At 49.5% G+C, this 19,873-nt stretch overlaps 1 protein-coding gene across 1 annotated transcript in view; it reads right to left on the bottom strand.

Annotated features, from left to right (window-relative positions):
- PLXNA2 (plexin A2) overlaps positions 1 to 19,873 on the bottom strand; it is a 132,932-nt gene that overhangs the window by 31,761 nt on the left and 81,298 nt on the right. Inside the window, exons 9-14 of the mRNA XM_010001745.1 lie at positions 18,622 to 18,736; positions 11,055 to 11,255; positions 9,146 to 9,242; positions 8,623 to 8,819; positions 3,502 to 3,653; positions 294 to 411 (exon numbers count right to left, since the gene is read on the bottom strand). Of these exons, the coding sequence (XP_010000047.1) occupies positions 294 to 411; positions 3,502 to 3,653; positions 8,623 to 8,819; positions 9,146 to 9,242; positions 11,055 to 11,255; positions 18,622 to 18,736 (880 nt within the window). The remainder of the gene's footprint in view (positions 1 to 293; positions 412 to 3,501; positions 3,654 to 8,622; positions 8,820 to 9,145; positions 9,243 to 11,054; positions 11,256 to 18,621; positions 18,737 to 19,873) is intronic.

Genomic DNA, 19,873 nt, shown 5'->3' on the forward strand with positions numbered 1-19,873 from the left:
TGGGATCACATCACTGCAGTTTGCAAGGCATAACTGAGCCCAGAAATTCAGGTTATCACTGTTTTGGAGGTGTAAGTGCTGTGGGAACCCTGGGTTAGGTTCCCACCTAAATCCTGTTTACTCTGAAAACTGGGCTTGTTGACAGGGCTACCAAGGAACAATGGGGAAACCAGGAGGACAAAATTGGGATTGTCTTCTGGTGCAGAACCCCATCTATCTGACACGTGCCCTTGCAGAGCGTGTCTGTCCCAAGGGGGACACGTGCTGCCCCCCTGCCCTGGCAGGACACTCACCACAAACATGTACTGCTGCGTGGACTTGGCTGTGAACTCCGGCTTGCACTCTCCGATGCACAGGAGCACTGGGCCGGAGCTGATCCCTGGCAGTGCCTGCCCCATTTCACAGACGATCCTGGAAGCAGAAATGCCGCAGTGAGGCGGTGGCAGGAGGAGCCAGCAGTGCCCTCAGCAGCTCCATGCAGGGCTGCCTCGCTTCCTTTTTCCCCCCATCCCTCTTTTACTTTGATATCTGCCTCTTTGGAAGAAGTTAATTACTGAGTCTATTTTTACCCCGTGTAGTAATTTAAAGAAAAAAATCAAAATTAGACATAATTATTACAAGCTGTAAACTCCAGAGCAAAGCAGAGCACTAATGGCAATATATTAGCCAGTAGCAAAGCGAGTGCGAAGTCCTTAGAGTAACAGATGAGTTCATTAAGGGAACAGCTCACACTGCAGTCTCCCAGTTAATCAAAAAAGGAGAGACCTGCTCGGGGATGATAGAGGCAGCCCTGGAGAGCAGCCTTTGCAGGGGAGACAGGACTGGCTGGCACAGAACAGACTGATGCTGGTAAAAGGAGTTAGTGGCACCAAAAGACACTAATCTGGTGCTGCTCACATGGCCCAGGGCAGCCCTGTGGGCACATCCCAAGGCAGGGAACCCTCATCATGCACCCTCTGAGCATGTAATCCAAACATCCCAGGGCACTGGGAATGTGTAACACCTGCTGCAGAGGAGACAAAGCAAAGGCTTGTCCTGGCAGCAGGTTAGAGAGGTTTCCAAAGGGATGTCAAAGGGGATGGATGCTCCTTGCTCCCACGGAAACACTGGAAAGAATAATTCAAGACCATCCTGCCAGGCACTGGAAACCTCCGGGTAGGAGTAACCTGCCCTCAGGGCACTGGCAGTGAGCTGCTTGTTGGTGTCTGGCCCCGAGTGCAAGAGTGAGAGCCAGAGCATCCTTTCCCCAAGAGTCAAAGCATCCTTTCCCCTGAGGCTGGCAGGGCAGAGGAACAGGGCAACACTGGCTCTGCTGCTGAGACCCGGCAAATGCACAAATGTCTCTGATTCCTGAAGGCAGCATTTCAGCTGCCTACAGCAGCATAAAACAAGATAAATTTAAATAAAGAGACTAAAGGAAAAGAGAACCTGCAAACAGCATGTGCAGGTGATGCCAGGAGACCTAGTGAAATACATACATGCTAGTAAAGACCTCTAATGTGCAAGTCCTTATTTCTGCACATCAGAATGGGTTGCCTAGAGAGATGCTGCCTTTGGAGACCAGGAACTGAAGCATCTCAGCTGTGTGCCTTCCTGTGCCACGTGCTCCCCTCTCTGCCTTGCAACCAGACATCACCCCTCCACCTCTCTGCCTGCTGTTTCATTCTTTCTTCTGCAGACAGGCTGTGGGGTGAGAAGGCAGGGGCTCCATGCTGCCAGGCTGTGGGCTATGGCTGACATTTGGGAGCAGTCATCTCTCAAGGCAAAGCAATTCCTGACACCCCACTGGCAGCAGAGGAAAGAGGAGGTTTTCTTCCACAAGAAGCCAGGATAAGCCAAGTGCTAAAGACAGGGAGAGACATCAAATCCTCCACTGTTTGCCAGTAAAGCAGCAGCTGCAGCACAGTACAGAAAGTACCAGGAATGATGGGTTGCAGGACAGGGGCAGAAGCGACCTGGTTCACCTGATCCCAGTCCCTGAGAAAAGCCAAATTCCCAGCAGGTACCTTGTTACAAAATGATGCATTCGGTAGAGCTGTAGGGTGCTGATTGCTGGGCTAAGTGGCCCTTTCACCAACATTAACCTAATTGCTGGCTGATAGATTGCGTGGCTGGAGCATATGGTGAGTCATTACAGTGCTGGAATTCAGTCTGCCCACAGAACCCTTAAGAGGGTCCTTTTATCTGTATTCGTCTTTAAAAGGCAGCTCTCATGCTAACACTTGCTGTTATCTGCCCAGGGTAAATGTTTTAATGATGTTAACAAACTTTGAAAGCTCAAGAGCCATAATTAGAATCGTGATTATAAAATCAGGGTTTCATGCCATCAAAGGAGGTTAATTTTATAATCTTCCATCCTTTATTTGAAAAATAAGACTAAATACCATTCAGCAGCACAGCCCAAACTGCTAGTAGTGACAGGACAGTTGGGGCAGTGCTTGAAACCAGCCCTGCAGTAACACCAAGGATGCACTGCATGGCCATCCTGCCCTTCAGCCCATGATGGGATGATCTTCAGCCCATGATGGGAAGATACACTGGTACACCCTTGCTGGTTGAGGAGGAGATTAGTGTCATGTCTGTCTTGCAGGTGTGGAAGCAAAGAAAAGGAGTCAGTGAAAAAACAAATCAAGACCAACATGTGTCAGTGACAGGTTCTTCCAGAGTGACTGGGACTCACCAAATGCATCTCACCACCAGAGGACAACAGCCACTTCCAGCTGCTGATGAACCGGGGCAGGTCAGTGCTGCTGAGACCACCTGACCAGCCTGGGCTCCCCCACACCCACCATGAGCAGCCTCAGCCCCACCACACAAAAGGCTGTCCTGGTCTCCAACAGATGAGATGAGACACTCCCCACATCCCACCTTGCTCCTGCCCTGCACGACTGACCCCCGCCCCCCCCCCAGCACCTTGGCTACAGCCACCTTCAAAACAGCCGCAGGAGCTCGTGTCACTTTCGGAGGTTTATTCACCCATCCTCTGTTACAAGCCTATTTTCTAATTTTCAGTTGACATTTTCCTTAGTGAAATAAATGAATGGACTCCAGAGGAGCCCCGTGCGGATGGAGCTGCTGTCACTGCCTAACAAATGGGTGCGCGGGGAGCGGCGCCGGCTGCATCTCAAGTGGGGTGGGGAGCAGGGGGGGGCAGAGAGGCTCAGCATCACCAGCCAGGGGCTCAGCAGAAAAGTTGCTTAGCAAAGCAGGAACAGTGGCGTGGAAGAAAAACAAAACACTTCATGAAAGCTTAAAGGGCTGCTTAACCCACACAAACACGTCGTCCCTTCGGGGTGTGGGAAAGAGGTGCCCTGGTCCAGGCGTTATCCACCTCCAGACCCCTTCCTGCAGGGATGGAAAGGTTGCAGAGATGGTGCCTGGGGTCTGGAGGTGGTTTTGGCCTCCTGTGCGTGTGCTGGAGGTCAGGGAAGAGGCTTTGTGCAGGCTGGCCAGCCCTGGGGACCCGCGGAGGGGCAGGGTGAGGTCCCAGAGGCCACTCACTGTTCTGCGACGATGTAGTGCTCGGGCAGGGGTGTGCACTGCACCCCGGCCACCTGCACCCCCCGGGCGATCTCGGAGAAATCCAGGCCCAGGTTCACACCACGGATGGTCACCCTTGTCCCTCCTTCTGGGGGGCCTGACACTGTCAGGATCTAGAGGGAAACAAAACACAGGGAAGTTGAGCTGTTGTCCCCCTTCCTCCCGTGCTTCTTCAACCCCGCGTCTGGCTCAGAAACAGACTATGCTTTGCAGGCTGCTCAGGGAGGCTGAGGCTGCAACCTCTACCTGCTGCTACTGCCCAACCCAGTCCAATGCCACCATTTCATAACCCTCCTGGATGTCTTGGAGATGCCCAAACCCAGATCAATACAACACAGATGAATTTCAGCCCAAGGATGCTGAAATCTATCCATGTCATGCCCCAAGAGAGGTCATCAGGAACATACAGAAGATGGTCAGTCTCCTTTCAGAAGCAGCCTCCTGCTTTGGATAACTCCTGCCTTGGCTGTTCTTGGAATGCTAATGTCACATTTTATTAGTAAGTTGGCACCTCAAATGACTTACAAATGTTAAAGGGTGAGGCCTGTGCTTTAAAACGACTGTTTATAGCCTGCCTCAGCCATAATCATCTCTGCTTCTACAGGCTTTCATTAGGGACAATATCCTCTTCAATTAGGAGTATAAATTACAATAATGTAGAGTCACAAAAGTTGGACCCAAGATTCTCAAAAAATTCTCCTGAATCTGACACCAGTCTGTTGTTAGTTATCTTCCCCATGCTACAGCTATTCTTAATAAATAAACATAATCCATAATAATGCAATTTAGTTTATTTTATCTTGTTCATGCTTGTTTGTTTCACCAGTGTCTTGGAGAAAAGAATTGAGCTCTTCAAAGCCTTTTCCTTGATGTTTCTGGATGGATGGCTGCTTTTCTTTCACTCTCTCAAGAGCTCGTTGTTCCCTGGATAAGAGCAGGTTGGGAAGGAGCAGAACACCAGCCCCAGGCAGCACCAGCCCCAGGCAACACCAGCCTGTCCCAGCAACCTGCTGCACCGTGGGCTGAGGGGGATCCCTCACATTCGGTCACATGTAGCAGTGTTGAGCCTGCTCTGTGGTCCCAGCAAAACCACAAGCTGCACCTCAACCCACCAGCTACTTCCTATCTATGGGCTTTAATTTCTTCCTCCCTTTCCCTTCAACCACACAACGGAAGTTTCTAATTTATTCCCTGCACACTGTCTGTTGTGCTGCTGTTCCCTGTACCTCGTACTGCTGAGCATGTCTTGTATCACTTAGCTCTGTGAAGCACCACGTGCCCAGAAAAAGCCCCTACAACATCAAGCTGGATTGTGTTACAGAGATCCTGAAGGCCTGTGTGGGAAATGTTTACATCTCTGGCTGGGAATCACCTGAACCCGCCACTTCACCTACTTGACAGTTACAACTGTCCTTTGCAGCTCGGGATTATGTTAAAACATGTTTGCTGGAGCACTTATCCTGCCAGGCTCCTTGTCTCATCACTGTTCAAAAAAAAATAGAGTCACAGTTTGCCATTTCCCAACCTGGCCACAGCCAGGGGAGGGAACGGGCCCTGCAGACAAAGCCCAGCCCGGGCGGCATTTTGAAAACGTCCTGACCTGGAAAATCCCCAATATGGAGCTCCACTCGACCTAGATTTTAGTGGCCGCTAATTGAACAGTTTTGAAGTAACTGTGCCATAAAGCAGCCCCAGGGTTCGAACAGATGCATTCAATTAATTACAGCTGGAGAGATTCAGTCAAAATCACAGAAAGAAGATAAGTCTTAAAGGTCCCGGCGCACCGAGCGCTGGCGACTCCCCCCACACTGCCCAGCCCAGCCCAGCACATCCCTGGGGCTCTGAGGGACCCCCTGTCTCTGCCTTCGCCCAGGGCTGGGGAGCTGCTCAGGACACAGGTCTGGCTGCAAGGACAGCCCAGATTTCAGGTCAGAGACAAACAGAATTAAGAAATATTCCCCAATTTTGAGAAATATGCTTTGGCAAAGTAGCTTTCCACTCAGACATCAGAAGTCCCTGGGAAGGGCAGCTAAGGAAAAGCAAGGCCATTATCAGGAATGTTGTGTTTACTGTTAAGGAGCCTGTACCTCTGCTGAAAGTTGTTTACGTTGTTTGCAGAACCGAAGCAGTTTAAAAGTGGCTGGGGTCTAAAGCAGGGCCTGGGAGGCAGGGCCTTCAGCTTTGCTGATCCCCTGAGTTATACTGAGCAGGTCACCTCTCCCCTCTCCATCAGCCTCGAGCCTGGCATGAAACAAGTAAGTGATCCACCACCTCTAATAAAAGATATTCCTGCTTCTCAGGGAAAGAATTAACGCAGGTGTAAAGCACTGGATTATTCACAGAGATGAAGTGGGTGGTGGTAGGAGCTCAGTGACCCTCACATCCCTTAAGGGATGCAGATGTGTCACTGCCTTTCTATTCTTGCTGATTTTTTTCTTGAAGTCAAGGTGGGGATCCCAGGGATCCCTGAGGCTGGGACTCAGGGGATCCCAGAAGCTTTCCCCTTCTCCCCTAGAGCCAGCACACTTCCCTCCCCAGTCTGCAGAAGACACTGCTATAACAGTGCAGGACAAATATTCTCAGCCTCACATCTTGCTGGTTGCATGGTTCAGTATTTATGACATAAAACCATATTTAGCTTCCAGAAGAAGTTTGTGCATGAGACAGGGGAGACCCAGGACTGGCTGTGAGTCAGATGGGACTTTCCTTCTGGAGCTGGAGGGAGCTGTGAGCCTGAGACTGAGCTGCGCAACAACCACTTGGCATCTGTTAGGGTGAGGAGAGAGCACTCGGCTTGCAGAATAAATGCCATAAATCCTGTCCCCCTCCCCAAATGCCATCCACCTTCATCCCCTTTGTCTTTTTGCATCCTGCTCTAAGCTAGCTGGATCCCAGCTGATGAGCCCAGCAGGGAACCAGTACATAAGCATTGTCATCCCTGCATGATCCCTCCTTGTCTCTGCCTTAGCTGATAGCACATTCAGAACCTAATTGTTATCTCAGCAGAGCAACTCCATTATTCACCCTGTCACTGCCCCCCCCCCCCCCAAGCTGTTTGTTGCGCTGATGTGATATTAATGAGGCCTGCAAATAAATGAATAGGAGATCAGAGTGCTGCTTGTTCACAAGAAAATTATTTTTGTTTATTTATTGCTAAGACCACGGACCGTGTGGAAGTTTTATGCTGTTAAAGGGACACTCTTGGTGACAGCTGGTTCTCTTAATAAATAAAAAAAAAAAGGTCCTACTGCTCATTTACTTTTATAATTATTTAAACATGATCTCTTCTTCCTAGTTATGCATCCCCCAAAGGCACTGGCACTTGAGAGCAAGGCCCTTCACCTCTGGCTTGACAGCAAGAACTTTTAGCCCCTTCCTATTAGTGGATCTCAAAGCACACAATAAAGGCCACTAGTTTCCCCTTCTTTCTCTACAACAGCAAAAACTGCAAACTTGACTTTCATTAAAACAAACAAACCAACCAAAAGCAAAAGCTGTGAATTCATAAAGAGAAGGGTGGGAGTTGGAGTTCAAGGAAAAACACCAAACACTGCAGGACCTGTGATAAAACCACAACAGCTCACAGCCCTGCCAGTCAGCTGAGGTCACAGGGCAGGACTTTCCCCCTGAACCATCTATTTTCTTTCTGTGACCCTCACTGTGGAATAAGCCAACCTGCCAAGGAAAGCACAGACGTTTCCAACTCCATTCTCGTCTCCAAACCCACCCAGGGCAATCTCCTGACATGCAAAACATCCCCTGGCGAGGCACCCTGTGCTTTCCACTTTGAAGGCTGAGACACAGAACTGCTTATGGAGACAAGAAATCTGTAACAGCCAAGCTCTGCTCTTCTCTCCTTGGACAGAGACCAACAGTATTGCTTTTGAGTTGGACAGTGATAAAACACTGGGTGGCAGTGCCCGCAGCCAGAGCCAGCCTGGCAGGGCTTCCATGCCAGTCACTTGGTGGCTGGAGCAGAGTGTTTTTCCCCTTCTCTGTTTAGCTTGAGGAGGGGTAAATAAATAAATCTGAGACTTCTTCAATGTTACAACTGTCTGAATGGTTTATGGTGAAGAAAATCTCATGCAGAGCCTATTTTGCATCTCGCAGCATAATCTTGTGCGACCAGAACAGCACTAGGACTAGAAAACTTGGGTTTCTGACCACTTGCAGAAGGTGAATATCCAGGCAAACCTTTAAGGCTCTTCTTCTCCTCTCTGTAAAGATAGCTGCATTTGCCAAACAAACAAACGAAATCCAAACATGGAAACAACAGACTCTCAACATTTCTTAAGGTTTCTACACCTCTCTGCAGTCAGCACCATCACCTCTGCTCCTCCACAGCCTCTCAAGCTCCACTCTGCAGTTTACAAAACACAGCACAGGAGAAATACCTGCCCATTAAAGGTGTAACATGGCTGGACATACCAAAGGCCTGGTGATGTCCCTGTGGGATGGATGGACTCTCCATCCTCCTCCCATCAGCTCCAACCCTGACACACCACCACCAGGCTCCTCAATACAAAGGTGGCTGGTGCCTCCCTCCCAGGAGGACTGAGCATGACCTGGTTTAGCTAAGTTTGTGTAGAAACTAATTGGAGGTAAGAAGAAACATCCACAGGTACAGTGTCCTTATGCAGCAGGGAGAAGTTTGTGTGCTGAGAAGCCCTGCTCCTGCTCTGCCAGGCGCTTCCGTAGCCACGAGCATCAGCACATCCCACCCCTGGCCTCCACCTTCTGCAGTGTGGACACACAGTCAGGGCAAGGGAGGCTTCTCTGGGGAGTTCATTTAGTGAAAAGCCAAAATCTTCTTTCATTCCCACCTGATATGAACATCACTCCTAATAGCAACGTTAACAGACCGAGCACAGTTTTACTGGTAAAAATGCTCCTGGGAGACATTTTGCATCCCTCAGTGGTCTGAACAGAAACATCAACTATAGACTAATTAATTCCCTAGTTTAATTAGCAACCCTGCAACAGTCCATAGCGGTCACCCCACTGCAGGGCCAGCTGGGCACGGGCTTAATGCCACAGAAACTAACGGAGCGTTCCATTCCCGGTTCTCCAGCACCGGATGACGGTGGATTTTAAGAGAGGGAAAGGCGGGTTGGAGCACTTGACGTTGCGGCCGGCCCAGTGCAGCCAGGGCTGGGCACTGCAGTGGGGCTGCAGGGCACACCGGCCCTCCCCGCTGCACCAGCCGCACTCGAACTTGGGGTCGGCCTTGAGGCAGAGCCCGCAGCTCTCCCGCTGGGCTGCACACTTGTAGAGGTGAACTGCAGGGAGAGGGGACAGGCACTCAGCAGCAAGAAGCATTCCCGTGGGCTACGGCTACTTCTGGACTTGTAAGCAAAGGTGCACGTTGAGCTTTGGCTCAGGGAGCTGCAGGAGGGACTTGCACTCCCCCTTTCCAAAGCTTAGTGAGCACCACTATCCATGGAGCAGAGTGAGCTGCTCTCCAAGCAGGATCCAGGGGGACCACAACATCCCTGGCTGCAGCCATGGTGATGGCAGGTAATGTGGTTCTGCCCCAGCAGCCGCTGCCCAGCCCCCATCCCTGCCCTCCCTCCCCACCCCAAAATCCAGGTCCAGCTGACGTTACCTTTTAGATCCTCCGGGTTGTCAATAACAAAGTTCCCGTTCCAAACCACTGCAAAGTCCACTGCTAAGTTGCTTATGTCCATCCCATCATAGAGATACTGCAGGAGAAGATGGAGAATTAAATGCTTGGGAGGAGGTATCAGAGACACAAACTGGAAAAGAGATTTTCAACATTTATTTTTAAAGGAACTCTGACTATTCTCTGCCTAAAAACATGCTGGTGTCTGAACCACCACCGCTTTCACACTCCGTCTCCAAGGTCCTGCTTTGGCTTCTCCTCACCAGGAAGAGATAATTAAATCAGATCTAGTCCTTGTAAGAGGCAAGAGATTAATTATTCTACTAGCAGTGGTTGCTCTTGTCACTCAGTCTCTAGCTTATCAATACAGCCCCTCCAGTTAATCAGACTGGAAGGACTGCTGCCTTCGGGCTATCTCCTTACACAGTCACCGTGCACCCCAGTGAGACTGGGAGCTTCAAAATCCTGCTGCAGGGCTCTGGCTGATGAAACAGGCAATGGCTGAGCAAAAATAGATGGTGCAGAGCAGAGAGCCTTGACCAGCATAGAGCTGGTTTGAATGATTCATCTTCTCATGGACATCCTGGGGGTCACGGCAGAGTAAGTCTGGATGCTTTAGGTGAATTCCCAGTGTATTCTGAAAATCCCATTATCACAATTACTACCAATAATGCCCCTTTTTGATGCTCTCTTTAAGTCAATCAAAAGACTTTAAAAGGTGAGCAAACACTGCCATCCTCTTTGGGATGAGGGAAGGATGATTAAACCAAAGCAGACTGCTTTGACTGTCCCCATGCAATAGTTGTACAGTTTTAACTTACATTTGGTTTTAGTGATTCATCTTGCCTGGGTTTTACTAAATTGGTGTGAAACTAGATCTTCTGTACAAGTGATAGACTGGTGGGTACAGAATGGCCCTTACATTCCCTACCTACAACATCCCATTAGCCTAAAAGGAATAAAAGTGCTTCTCTCATGTTTATAAATCGCTTTGGAGAGGTAAAGTGCTGTACAGTATTAATACATTTATTATCCACCAAGCTGCAAAGCCCAGAGATGGCCAGTGATACATAAATATCTACTGAAATTTTTAAAAATTCAAAACTTCATTAACAATTTAAGACCATCAGAACTGAGTATTAAAACAGACCCTGTTCTGCTGCCTAAAACAAACAGAATGTGTCCTGTTTGCCTGTGGCTCTCTTGGCCACAGCAACGAGGGGCAGGACCAGGCTCTCCCCTGCTCTCCTCAGCTGAAGTGTCACCCCAGCATGGCTGGGGCTCACTGGTGGCCTTTGGGAAGCCTGAGTGTGCCAGTTGGGTTTCAGCATCCTTGAGTTCCTGCCATGATGACTTCAGACATCCTAGGGTAAAATCCTGTTAGGCCCGTTTGCTGGGCTAAGCCCCATCCTAGGGAGGAAAGCTACACTCCCCTGCCTGCTTCTCTAGCAGCATCACTCAGCTCATTTCCCTCTCTCTGAGCTGTACCCTCTCCCCTGGCAGTTTTCCTCTCCCCCTCCTTGCCTGCCACACGCTGTTTGCAGCATCACTTTATTCATCGGGCTACCATGACCTGGAATTTGACAGCTCCTCGATAAGGGGTCTGTGATTGTCCTTATCTCCCGGGTGTGAATTAGCCTGCCTCAACACCTCCCTCCCATCCCCTCCTCCTCATCCCTCCCATCCCTGCTCCAACCCCCAGCAATCCCGGAACAGCCAGATAAAGAATCTTCTATAATGAAACACCTCAGTGCCCAGGGCAGGTTCCCACCTGGAATCGGGGATAAGTTTAACTCCAGGATTTTTCATTCTCCCCGTGGCTGAGCCCACCCCCTGGGCAGCTGTTGGGAGCTGCCCCCCCATTTGGGGCAGGTGCCCCCCAGCCCCTCACCGAGCTGTTCTGGCACTGGACGCTGGAGCTGTTGAAGCGCAGGGCGGGCACGCGGTGGATGGTGCCCTGGATGTTGAGGACACACTCGTACCCGCGCTGCCCCGACTGGGGCTGGGGCAGGTTTCTTGCCTTCAGCGTGATGGGTTTCACCTCTCCCACTGGGATCAGGATCTCCTCTGTGGGGAAGAGCTGGGGACAGTCCTGGGGGGGCAACAGGAGAGAAGGAGAGGTTACAGCGGTGACCTTGTGCTGCTGCTCCCGTGGCTTTTTCCTCAGCCCGGGTGGGCTGCCCATCCCCGCCAGCTGGGTGGGCAAAGCATCAGCTCCAAACTGCCCTTTCTATCCATAAAGCAACACTCTTCTTTGCCCTGTGCTGCTGGGAAGCTGAGGATGACCAAGGGTGGGAGGATTTGGCTGCAGTCAGGATCCAGAAGAATAGGGATGGGGTTTTCACAGATGGGATTAAGCACCCTAATCCGGATCCCCACGGGCCTTCTGAAATTCTGTCTGCAGAACTGACCTTTTCTCTCAGGAACTGCAGCAAAGGGTTTGGCACCTGCAATAAATCCAGGGCCTCCCCCAGCAAACAGCAGTTGTAAAGTACAGACAATGGCAAGGGGGTGGGAACTAGATGATCTTTAATGCCCCTTCCAACTCAAACCACGCTGGGATTCTGAGTATGATTTGTTTCTACTTCTGCCACTACCAAACCAAAATAACACAATGGCAAATTAATAGCAAGTTTTAATTTGGTAGTAGCTCAAGACTTCACTATGCAGGGTGCTGTGTGCAAAACAAAAGGAAACTCACTCTGCAAGCCTCACTCCACAGATGAGCAGAGCTCCAGGACCTCAGGAGCACAAACTACATGTATAAATTATCCTCTGAGATGAAGTGCAAAAAAAACCCCCTATCAGTGCCTGGCAATTGTATGACATTCCTCCCATAAGATCCCAACATCTTGAACATTATCTCTTCATAACACACTGGGAAATATAATTTTTCCGTAATTTATATATCAAGAAATGCAACATGCAGAGACAAAGGCTCTGACCATCAGAAGCATTTACATTCTCTTTAGCTCTATTTTGCTTTGATCTAATGAAACCAGGTACCTAAGAACCTGCAAGTACCTGACACTAAGTGATTAATCCCAAGCTAAAGTAGAAGTTTTAGAAAAAAAATGGGCTGACATCTCCTTTCCCTTTGACAAATCCTCAACTGTCATCCCAAGTCCTTTGCCACCATGCCTGGCAATTGAAGGAAATCACCTGGGTGGTGGTGCAGGGAGACCCATCCTCCCCAGGCTCCTGCTAGGACTGTGGAGCCAGGAGGAAAATCCCCAGCTCTCCCTAAGGAGCGGGACACACGCTGAGCTGTGCTCCCACTCCCAGCCAGGCTGGTGGGATCTTGTCTCACTACTGGCTCAGGCAAGTTGTAAATGAGAAACAGATGCTGCCCGGGTCTGGAGAAGGCAGTAGCTTAAACCGCTGCCTCATAAACCTTTTTAGTGGCACTTTTCCTTATATATTTTTTATTTTATTTCTAGCAGGGACTTTCACGGATTAACAGCCAAGAGTGATTTCAAACTCCAGCAGCCAGAAAGGGGCTGTGCTGGGAAGGGAAGAAAAGCCTTTTTCTGCAGAGGAGTAGGTTTGCAGGCTGGAAGGGAAAGCCACTGCACAGCTTACCCAGGCTCCCACAGACCCTGGTATCATGGATCCAGCCCCCAGCTCGTACTTTACACAACCACCAGCAAACTCCCAAGATTCACAGCTGCAGCTCTTCCAAGCTGACTTTTCACACACGTCCCTTCCTCCTTGTTATGCACTGCACACCTGTACCACCCTCTACTCAAGGTTGCCTCTAAGGTTTTGCATTTAACCTCAAAGTCACATCAGGGTCCAAGGGGAGACAAATGGCTCCACTGCAGTGAGGTCCCCAGCTCTGTGGAAGGCTCCTATTTGGGGGGAAAGGTATTCTGGAGCTGCAGAATCTTTTATTACATTGTAATTGAAAACAAAAAATCTCCAACCACATCACCAGTGGGAGAACCTCAGTGCACAGTCCCGAAAATAATGAATATGTTATGGACCATTATCCTCCCTGGCCAGTGCCACTCGTGAGGCGACTGCTAAAGAAATGCTTCTTCCTTTAGAGACACAGGAGAGGACTTGCAGTTTCAAATCTGCCCTGTAGTGCTGAAAATGCTGGTAGCAAAAATTGTTCTGTCATCATTAGAGATGAGTGGGACATAATAGAATTTTTTTTCCTTTGGCTTCAGTGGGAGAAAAATGTTACATTAGGAACCTGGTGAAAAAGAAGGCATGGAGCTTGTGAGTGCAGGTGCTTGGGGAACCACTGAGAAAGGCAGCCCCTCTGAGGAGCTGACAGCTCCAGTGATCACACTAACAAGGGGATGTACATTTTATATGGAGGGATGTGTAGGAAGATGCCACTCTACTGAAAGCCCAGGGCACTCGAGGGGAGCCACATTACTGCTGAATTTATCAGCTGAGCAAGTGAAGCTGCAAAGGCTGGAAGGGCCTAGGGAGGATGCGGGGCTCGCTCCAGGCCCCAGGCAGTGCAGAAGTGCTGCTGGGAGCCTTTGTCTCCTCTTTGTGCCATTTCCCATCTATGTTCAGCTTTCAGGGCTTTTTTTCCATTGTTTTTACCACTGCAATGATGTACATGCAGGTTCCTGCACACACCCAGGCCCTGGAGCATGTGTGTGGGTTCGCGTCTCCCATGGGTGCTGCTGCACCCACACTGTGCCCACCAGTGGGTGATCCCATATAGAAGCTCACTTGGCAGGCTGGTTTCTCCCTTCACAACCTCTTCTGTACACTTCCTGATCTAAAAGCCAGTGCTAAAATCAATTATGTTGTCAGGGGTGTATTGTCAGCTTTAGTAATGCCTCTCCCAGTGCTAATTTGCTTTACAGGAATGTCATAATGAACTGGGAAGCAGTTGGCAGCACCAGTCCTACTGCTGGGATTGGAGCTGTGTGGCTGTGGCCAAGGTCCCCTCTTGGGGTTAAACAAAAAGACCATCCCTGGTTTTGTCTGGGTGCTCAATTCTGTACTTCCCTGAGCTAATGCTGTGAAGAGCTGAGCATCCAGAAAAGAGAGAATAAAAGGCAGAACTGCAGCCAGCAGAATATACAATTTGTTCCATAATCAGTTTACTTTGTTTTTTAATTCATGAGAAGTAAATCCTGCAGTGAGTTAGAAAGGCCATTATTGCCTCCTCTCACTAAGCAAACATGCTGAATCCCCTCATTATCCTTCTTGACTTCTGTACACCAGAACAAACACAAATCAGAAGATCTGCTGGAGGAAGACAAGACTCCAACACATGAGTGGCACAGGCTCTCGGGGAATATTCTGCCTATGAAGTATCATTGCACACAATTTACAAAGAGATTTTATGCTTCTCCAACACTTTTTAGCCTCAAAGATTCCAAGGTCTATAAATAGCTTAAAGGCCCACAATATGTGTCTGTCTCTAGAGCAGAGCAGAGCACCCATGGTTATTATTTGTGTCTAACAGAGCAGTTTTAGTAGGTCAAGTCTTCTTGCTCTTATTTGGATAAAAATGCCTAGAAATGGCAAGCATCTCTTTTAACTATGGGATTTAGCCCACATGGAAGAAAAGATACTGTTTTTGTAATTTTCATCTTAAAAAAACCAAAACTCTTCACAAATGTTAACTTGGTGCATGTATTTTAAAGGTACAAACATAAACGAATGTGTCAGATGAACGTAAACCTCTGGCTCACAGTTGTGCTCCCAATGATACAAATTACAGTCCCCGTCACTCATGGAAACACATTATTCTTCATTCATGCTCCTGGAAAGGAGAGCAGCCCTTGCTCCTTGGAAACCAAACAGAACTAGAAAGGCAACTGAACTGAGACTTTTCTCCCTGGTGAATTCCTGCCCAGGCCCTTTGTCCCAAGCTCTGTGCTCTGCACATGGGCTGTGACCCAGGGCTTCACTGTTCTGTTGTCACCTCCCGTGACCCTGAGAGCCATGCAAGCACAGAAGGCTGAAGAGCCTGTTTCTCACCCATAAACAACCCTTTGTGTACCAGAGGTGAGGAGCAATTTCCTCAAACACTCCAGGTTCCAGGTGGGAACACCTCCCTGGCCCCTCCAGGCTCTGTAGGTCCCACACCCCATCCATCTGCTGAGGAAAATAAGCTCAAACCAAGCTTCCCAAATTAAGATGAATTCATCTCGACTGCGACTGGGTTTTTTCTTGCTGTTGCTACTTTCCAGACAAACACATCCCTCCAGAAGTCAGATGTGACCCAGCAAAGTGATTTGCTGACTTTGGTGGACTGAGATGTGGCTCAGTTACCTCCTGCACATCCCAGTTCCCATTCAGGTGTTCAATGCTGGGGATTGTAAGGACGGATATGAGGGCACTTTGATTTTTATTTCCTTCAAGGCACATCAAGCAGCACTCAGCATCCCAGGGCACAGCCAAGGGCAAAGGTGTTGCTCTCAAAGCAGTGAGAATTTAAAGGAGTCAGACCAGAGCCCAAACCTGGCTCTGCACTGAACTCCCAGAATCTGAAATGCTCCATCCCCCTGATTCAGCATCTCACACGTGGAAATGGCATTATCTGCACACAGTGGACATCAAAGAGGTATGGGATTCCACATTCTGGGGAACTAATAGGATTTATTTGGTTCTAGCTCTCCACTGGGATGTGGCATAAGGAGTAATTTATGTATCTACATTCCTCTTCATCTGCATGTTTTATACATTTAGAGACATAACCTCACTCACACAGACCAGCCACCTCAGACACATTAAAATGACACCCTACACCTGATCTGAAGCTTTGTAAAGTAAGACAATCAGTGCTACACACCCAGGAACCCTCTTATTGGAGAAGCCCTGCTTTTGGGGGTGCAAACCAGCCCTAGACTTTGGGTGCCCATTGGACAGAAATCTCCAAGCCCTGACCCATCCTCGGGGCCATCCTCTGTCTCACCTCTACTGCTGAGCTCTGCCCTTTGACATTAGCAAAGGGCAGGTGAAGAGACAGGAATAGCTTGTACTCTTGGCTGTATTTTCATGGAAAGCAGAGCAAAAAGGCAGCATTTAGATCAGTCAATACAGCCATTAATCTACAGCTTATGAAGAAGGGCCTTCCAACCCTTCACCTTGCAAAGCAGCTGTGGCTTTGACCTCTTTGCCCTTCTCAAGACAAACAACTCTGAGGAGCATCAAAGGGAGCTCGTTACACATCAAATCCCACTGGGACACAAATTCTGATGGGCCAGGAGTAAAAGGGAATATTCAAGATATTTTTTTTTCAATTAAATATAAAGGCAGGAGAAAATTTTCAAGCCTGTGTGAACACGCGTGCAAATCTTATGTGAGAGGAGGCACCTGGGACTGAAGGTGGAGCAGCACGTGCTGGTGGCACCACCACGTTACCACCTCAGCACCCAAACACAACCAGCTCCATGCTGGGAAGGGAGCACTGTTGGTAGGCACAAATATTTTGCTAGTGCATTAGGCTGTGACACAATGAGAACATTGTGATCTGAATTGTTTTAAGAGAGGAAACTCTTTATGAGGCATTTATTTGATGTCTCGTGTTAGCCGGAGTGAAATGTCCATAATAAAGGCATTAGCTCTGCAAGAGGCAGCTCCTTTGCCTTAATGCACAAACAAATCAGGGTTTGGGACCAGCTTTGCCTGCCTGTTCAGAGGTTCAGAGAAGTGGAGCATCTGTACCATTATTATCAACCCTTCGCAAAAGAAATCACCAGGAAGGTGTTAGATATCATATAACATCCCCTGGTAAGAAACCACCTCTACGAGATGAAGACAACAGAGGAAGTTCTTTGGAGACACAACAGTCCTGTGATCCCAGCAGGAACTGGCAGAGATACCAACTCCTCCACTTGCTCCCTCTGTGTGATCTCTGGCAAGTCCTGTGTGTTCCCAGGAGAAAAATGGAGATAATGGGATTGTCCTACTTTACTAGAGACTTGTCAGTTCTGAGATCATGGGGTTGAAGACAGAAAACTCAGAACTACACCTATAAAGCCTGGGAAGACAGTAATACTTTGAATGTGAAGGAGAAAATCCCCCACAACACTCAAGAGGACAAGCAAAGATTTTTGCTTTCATTTGTTATCTTGAAAGGAGCTTCCTGGACCTTCAGCTGGACTGAGAATGCTTTTGGTTTGTTTCCAGGGTGGACACTCCTCTTTAGGCACCTGTGCTCTCTGCTGCCTGGGGTAGATGTCTGAGGCTGCTATGTGAGCCCTTCTGCTTGTTCTTTGCAGGAGGCAGCTCCTGCTCCCAGGGACACTGCCCATCCCTTGGTCAATTCCACCTTCCCACCGAGGTACCACACACACAGTCCACTAATGTTCTTTCCTTGAGTCTAGGTGCCTCCTGGCAGCATTTTGACCCATGAGTTAAGTTTCCAGTTTACTACTGGTTTCACAGCAGCCTGGCAGCTTCAGTCACTGCTTTTGATCAGCTCAGTGTTCTGCTCTACCGACCTGCTTCTGCCTCTGCTACTCACCAATAAGGGTTTGTCTCGATGCTGGCTCACCTTACCCTCCCTTTCTCTAATACACGTTCATCTCCTCACTTCTGTCTTTCCCACTTTCCAAGACACTGCAGATTTTCAAAGTACCTTTTAAGCTTTTTTTTTCCTTGCATCATTAGGACCTGTGACCAATTTGGGTGCCACAAAGCTACATGTAGGGACAGTAAGGGCAGACCAGGATCCTACCAGCAGCAGAAGCTGTAACTGCTCTGTACCCAGAGAACCTGAAGCACACAAATAAGACCACAGGTGCAGAAACCCCAGACCAAGGAGTTAGTGGTAATTTTTGATCAGGAATTTGTGCTAACAAAATCCTGTCCTCCATAGACCCCTCTGCCTCAGGACATGCACAAGATCTGGCCAAGCCATTAAGGGGCTATGTCTCTTTCCAATGGTTAAGAGCCTTTTTGGACTTGAGCCCCACACCTTTTATTAACTACTAAGTGAGATGGCTCCTGGTCCACAGCACTGGAACCTGAATCAATGCTCTTTTCCAAACTCTGGGGCTGTTCACATCTGTAATTCCCTTCTGAATCAGTTTACAGTCAGGCTTCTGCCATACATTTCAGAGCTGCCAACACAACCCACTGAATGAGTCCCACCTGCCCCTGCCTTCCTGCCACCAGCGGGTGGATCCCTGCACAGCCTGTGTGTAAAATGAGGCTGCTGAAATGAGCTGGTTCTTCCTGGAGTCTTTGAGACCCCTGCAGGAAAGCGCTCCAGAAATTCCAGTTCTTGCTGAACCTGAACATACCCACCTATCAGAGGTGGAACAGCTTTGGTGTTCAGGTCAACACACAGTTTTTACTGAACTGGCACTTTCTTCATACACTCTTAAAGCTGCACTTTTTGACGCCAGCCAAGAGAGCAGCACCAACCCATGGAAAGTTTAAAACCTTCACATCAAGCATCCTGCTGTTTATGTTAATTGTGCCTTAGAAAAAGCAAAGAAGAAAGGGCTGAAACCCCAGTCTGGTACCTCCGAGACGTTGATCCGCCCCTCCTGGAAGGAGCAGGTGGTGGGGTCGTGGGTGCAGAGGTTGCGGTACTTGCACCAGTGGCAGCGGAAGGCGCTGTTCACACAGGACAGGCACCTGGGGAGAAAGGACCAGTCAGGGAGCATCACCCTGGGGGGGCTACACAGTAACAGGCAGGCCCAGCCAGAAGTCCAGGCTTGGGGTCTTCATGGGAGAATCATTTCTTTGGAGGGATGTTTTGATACAACAGAAGTAACAAACAGGCTTGGGAAAACACACACACACACAAGGGAGGCTTTGAACAACCTCATAATTCATTCAGTAATAAAAAAGAAAGCTGGGATTTATTGCACATCATTGCAGTGGTGTAAAATAAAGCCCAACGTTGCACAGACACCAGACTTGAAATTAGTTTCTAGAAAGTGGAAAACAAGGCAAGCCTGGCAAAAACTGGATCAGTTGCTTTACAAGTCAGGAATGTTTCAAGTCAACAGCAACACTTCTGCTGGGCCTTGGAGTGCACAGAGCCCAGCAAGCACTTCTGATTCATGGTGGAAGAAATGAACTGTTTATGAAATGTTTTTGAAAGAGTGCAGACCCTTTTCAGACACGGGGTGGCTCAGCTGCCAGCAAACTGGCTGGGTGGTTTGTATTCCACACCAAGTGCCTGCCAGGCAGCTGCCTGGTGCCACAGCTGCTCTGTGTGCAGGAACCACCTCCTCCAGCGCCGGGGCCAACCCCCCGTGCCACCAGGCACCGTTCTGGTGACCTGGTGGAGGTGTAAGATGTGCCCATGGGATCCAGCTCCGTGTCACAACCTGCGGCTCCAGAGGCACTGAGATGCCTGGAGCTGGGATGGGCTGGAGCTGGGATGGGCTGGGGATGCCTGGAGCTGGGGTGGGCTGGGGCTGGGATGGGCTGGAGTTGGGATGGGCTGGAGTTGGGATGGGCTGGGGCTGGGATGGGCTGGAGTTGGGATGGGCTGGGGCTGGGATGGGCTGGAGTTGGGATGGGCTGGAGCTGGGATGGGCTGGGGCTGGGATGGGCTGGGTGGGAGGGGCTGAGGGGGGCTGGAGCGAGCAGCACGGGAACTGCAGCCCAGCTCCCCTCTCTCTGCTCTGCCTTCACCAGCTCAGCTGCCCGTGAAGTTCCTTCCCAGGTCACAGTTGCGGGATCGCGCAGCTTGGGGGCACCAGCAGGTTAAGGTTTTTTCAGGCTCGCTCCGCCCGCGGCTACCCAGGCCCGAGCGGATAC

This window comes from Chaetura pelagica, unplaced genomic scaffold, assembly GCF_000747805.2.
Source record: "Chaetura pelagica isolate M959 unplaced genomic scaffold, ChaPel_1.0 scaffold181, whole genome shotgun sequence".
Taxonomy (NCBI): domain Eukaryota; kingdom Metazoa; phylum Chordata; class Aves; order Apodiformes; family Apodidae; genus Chaetura; species Chaetura pelagica.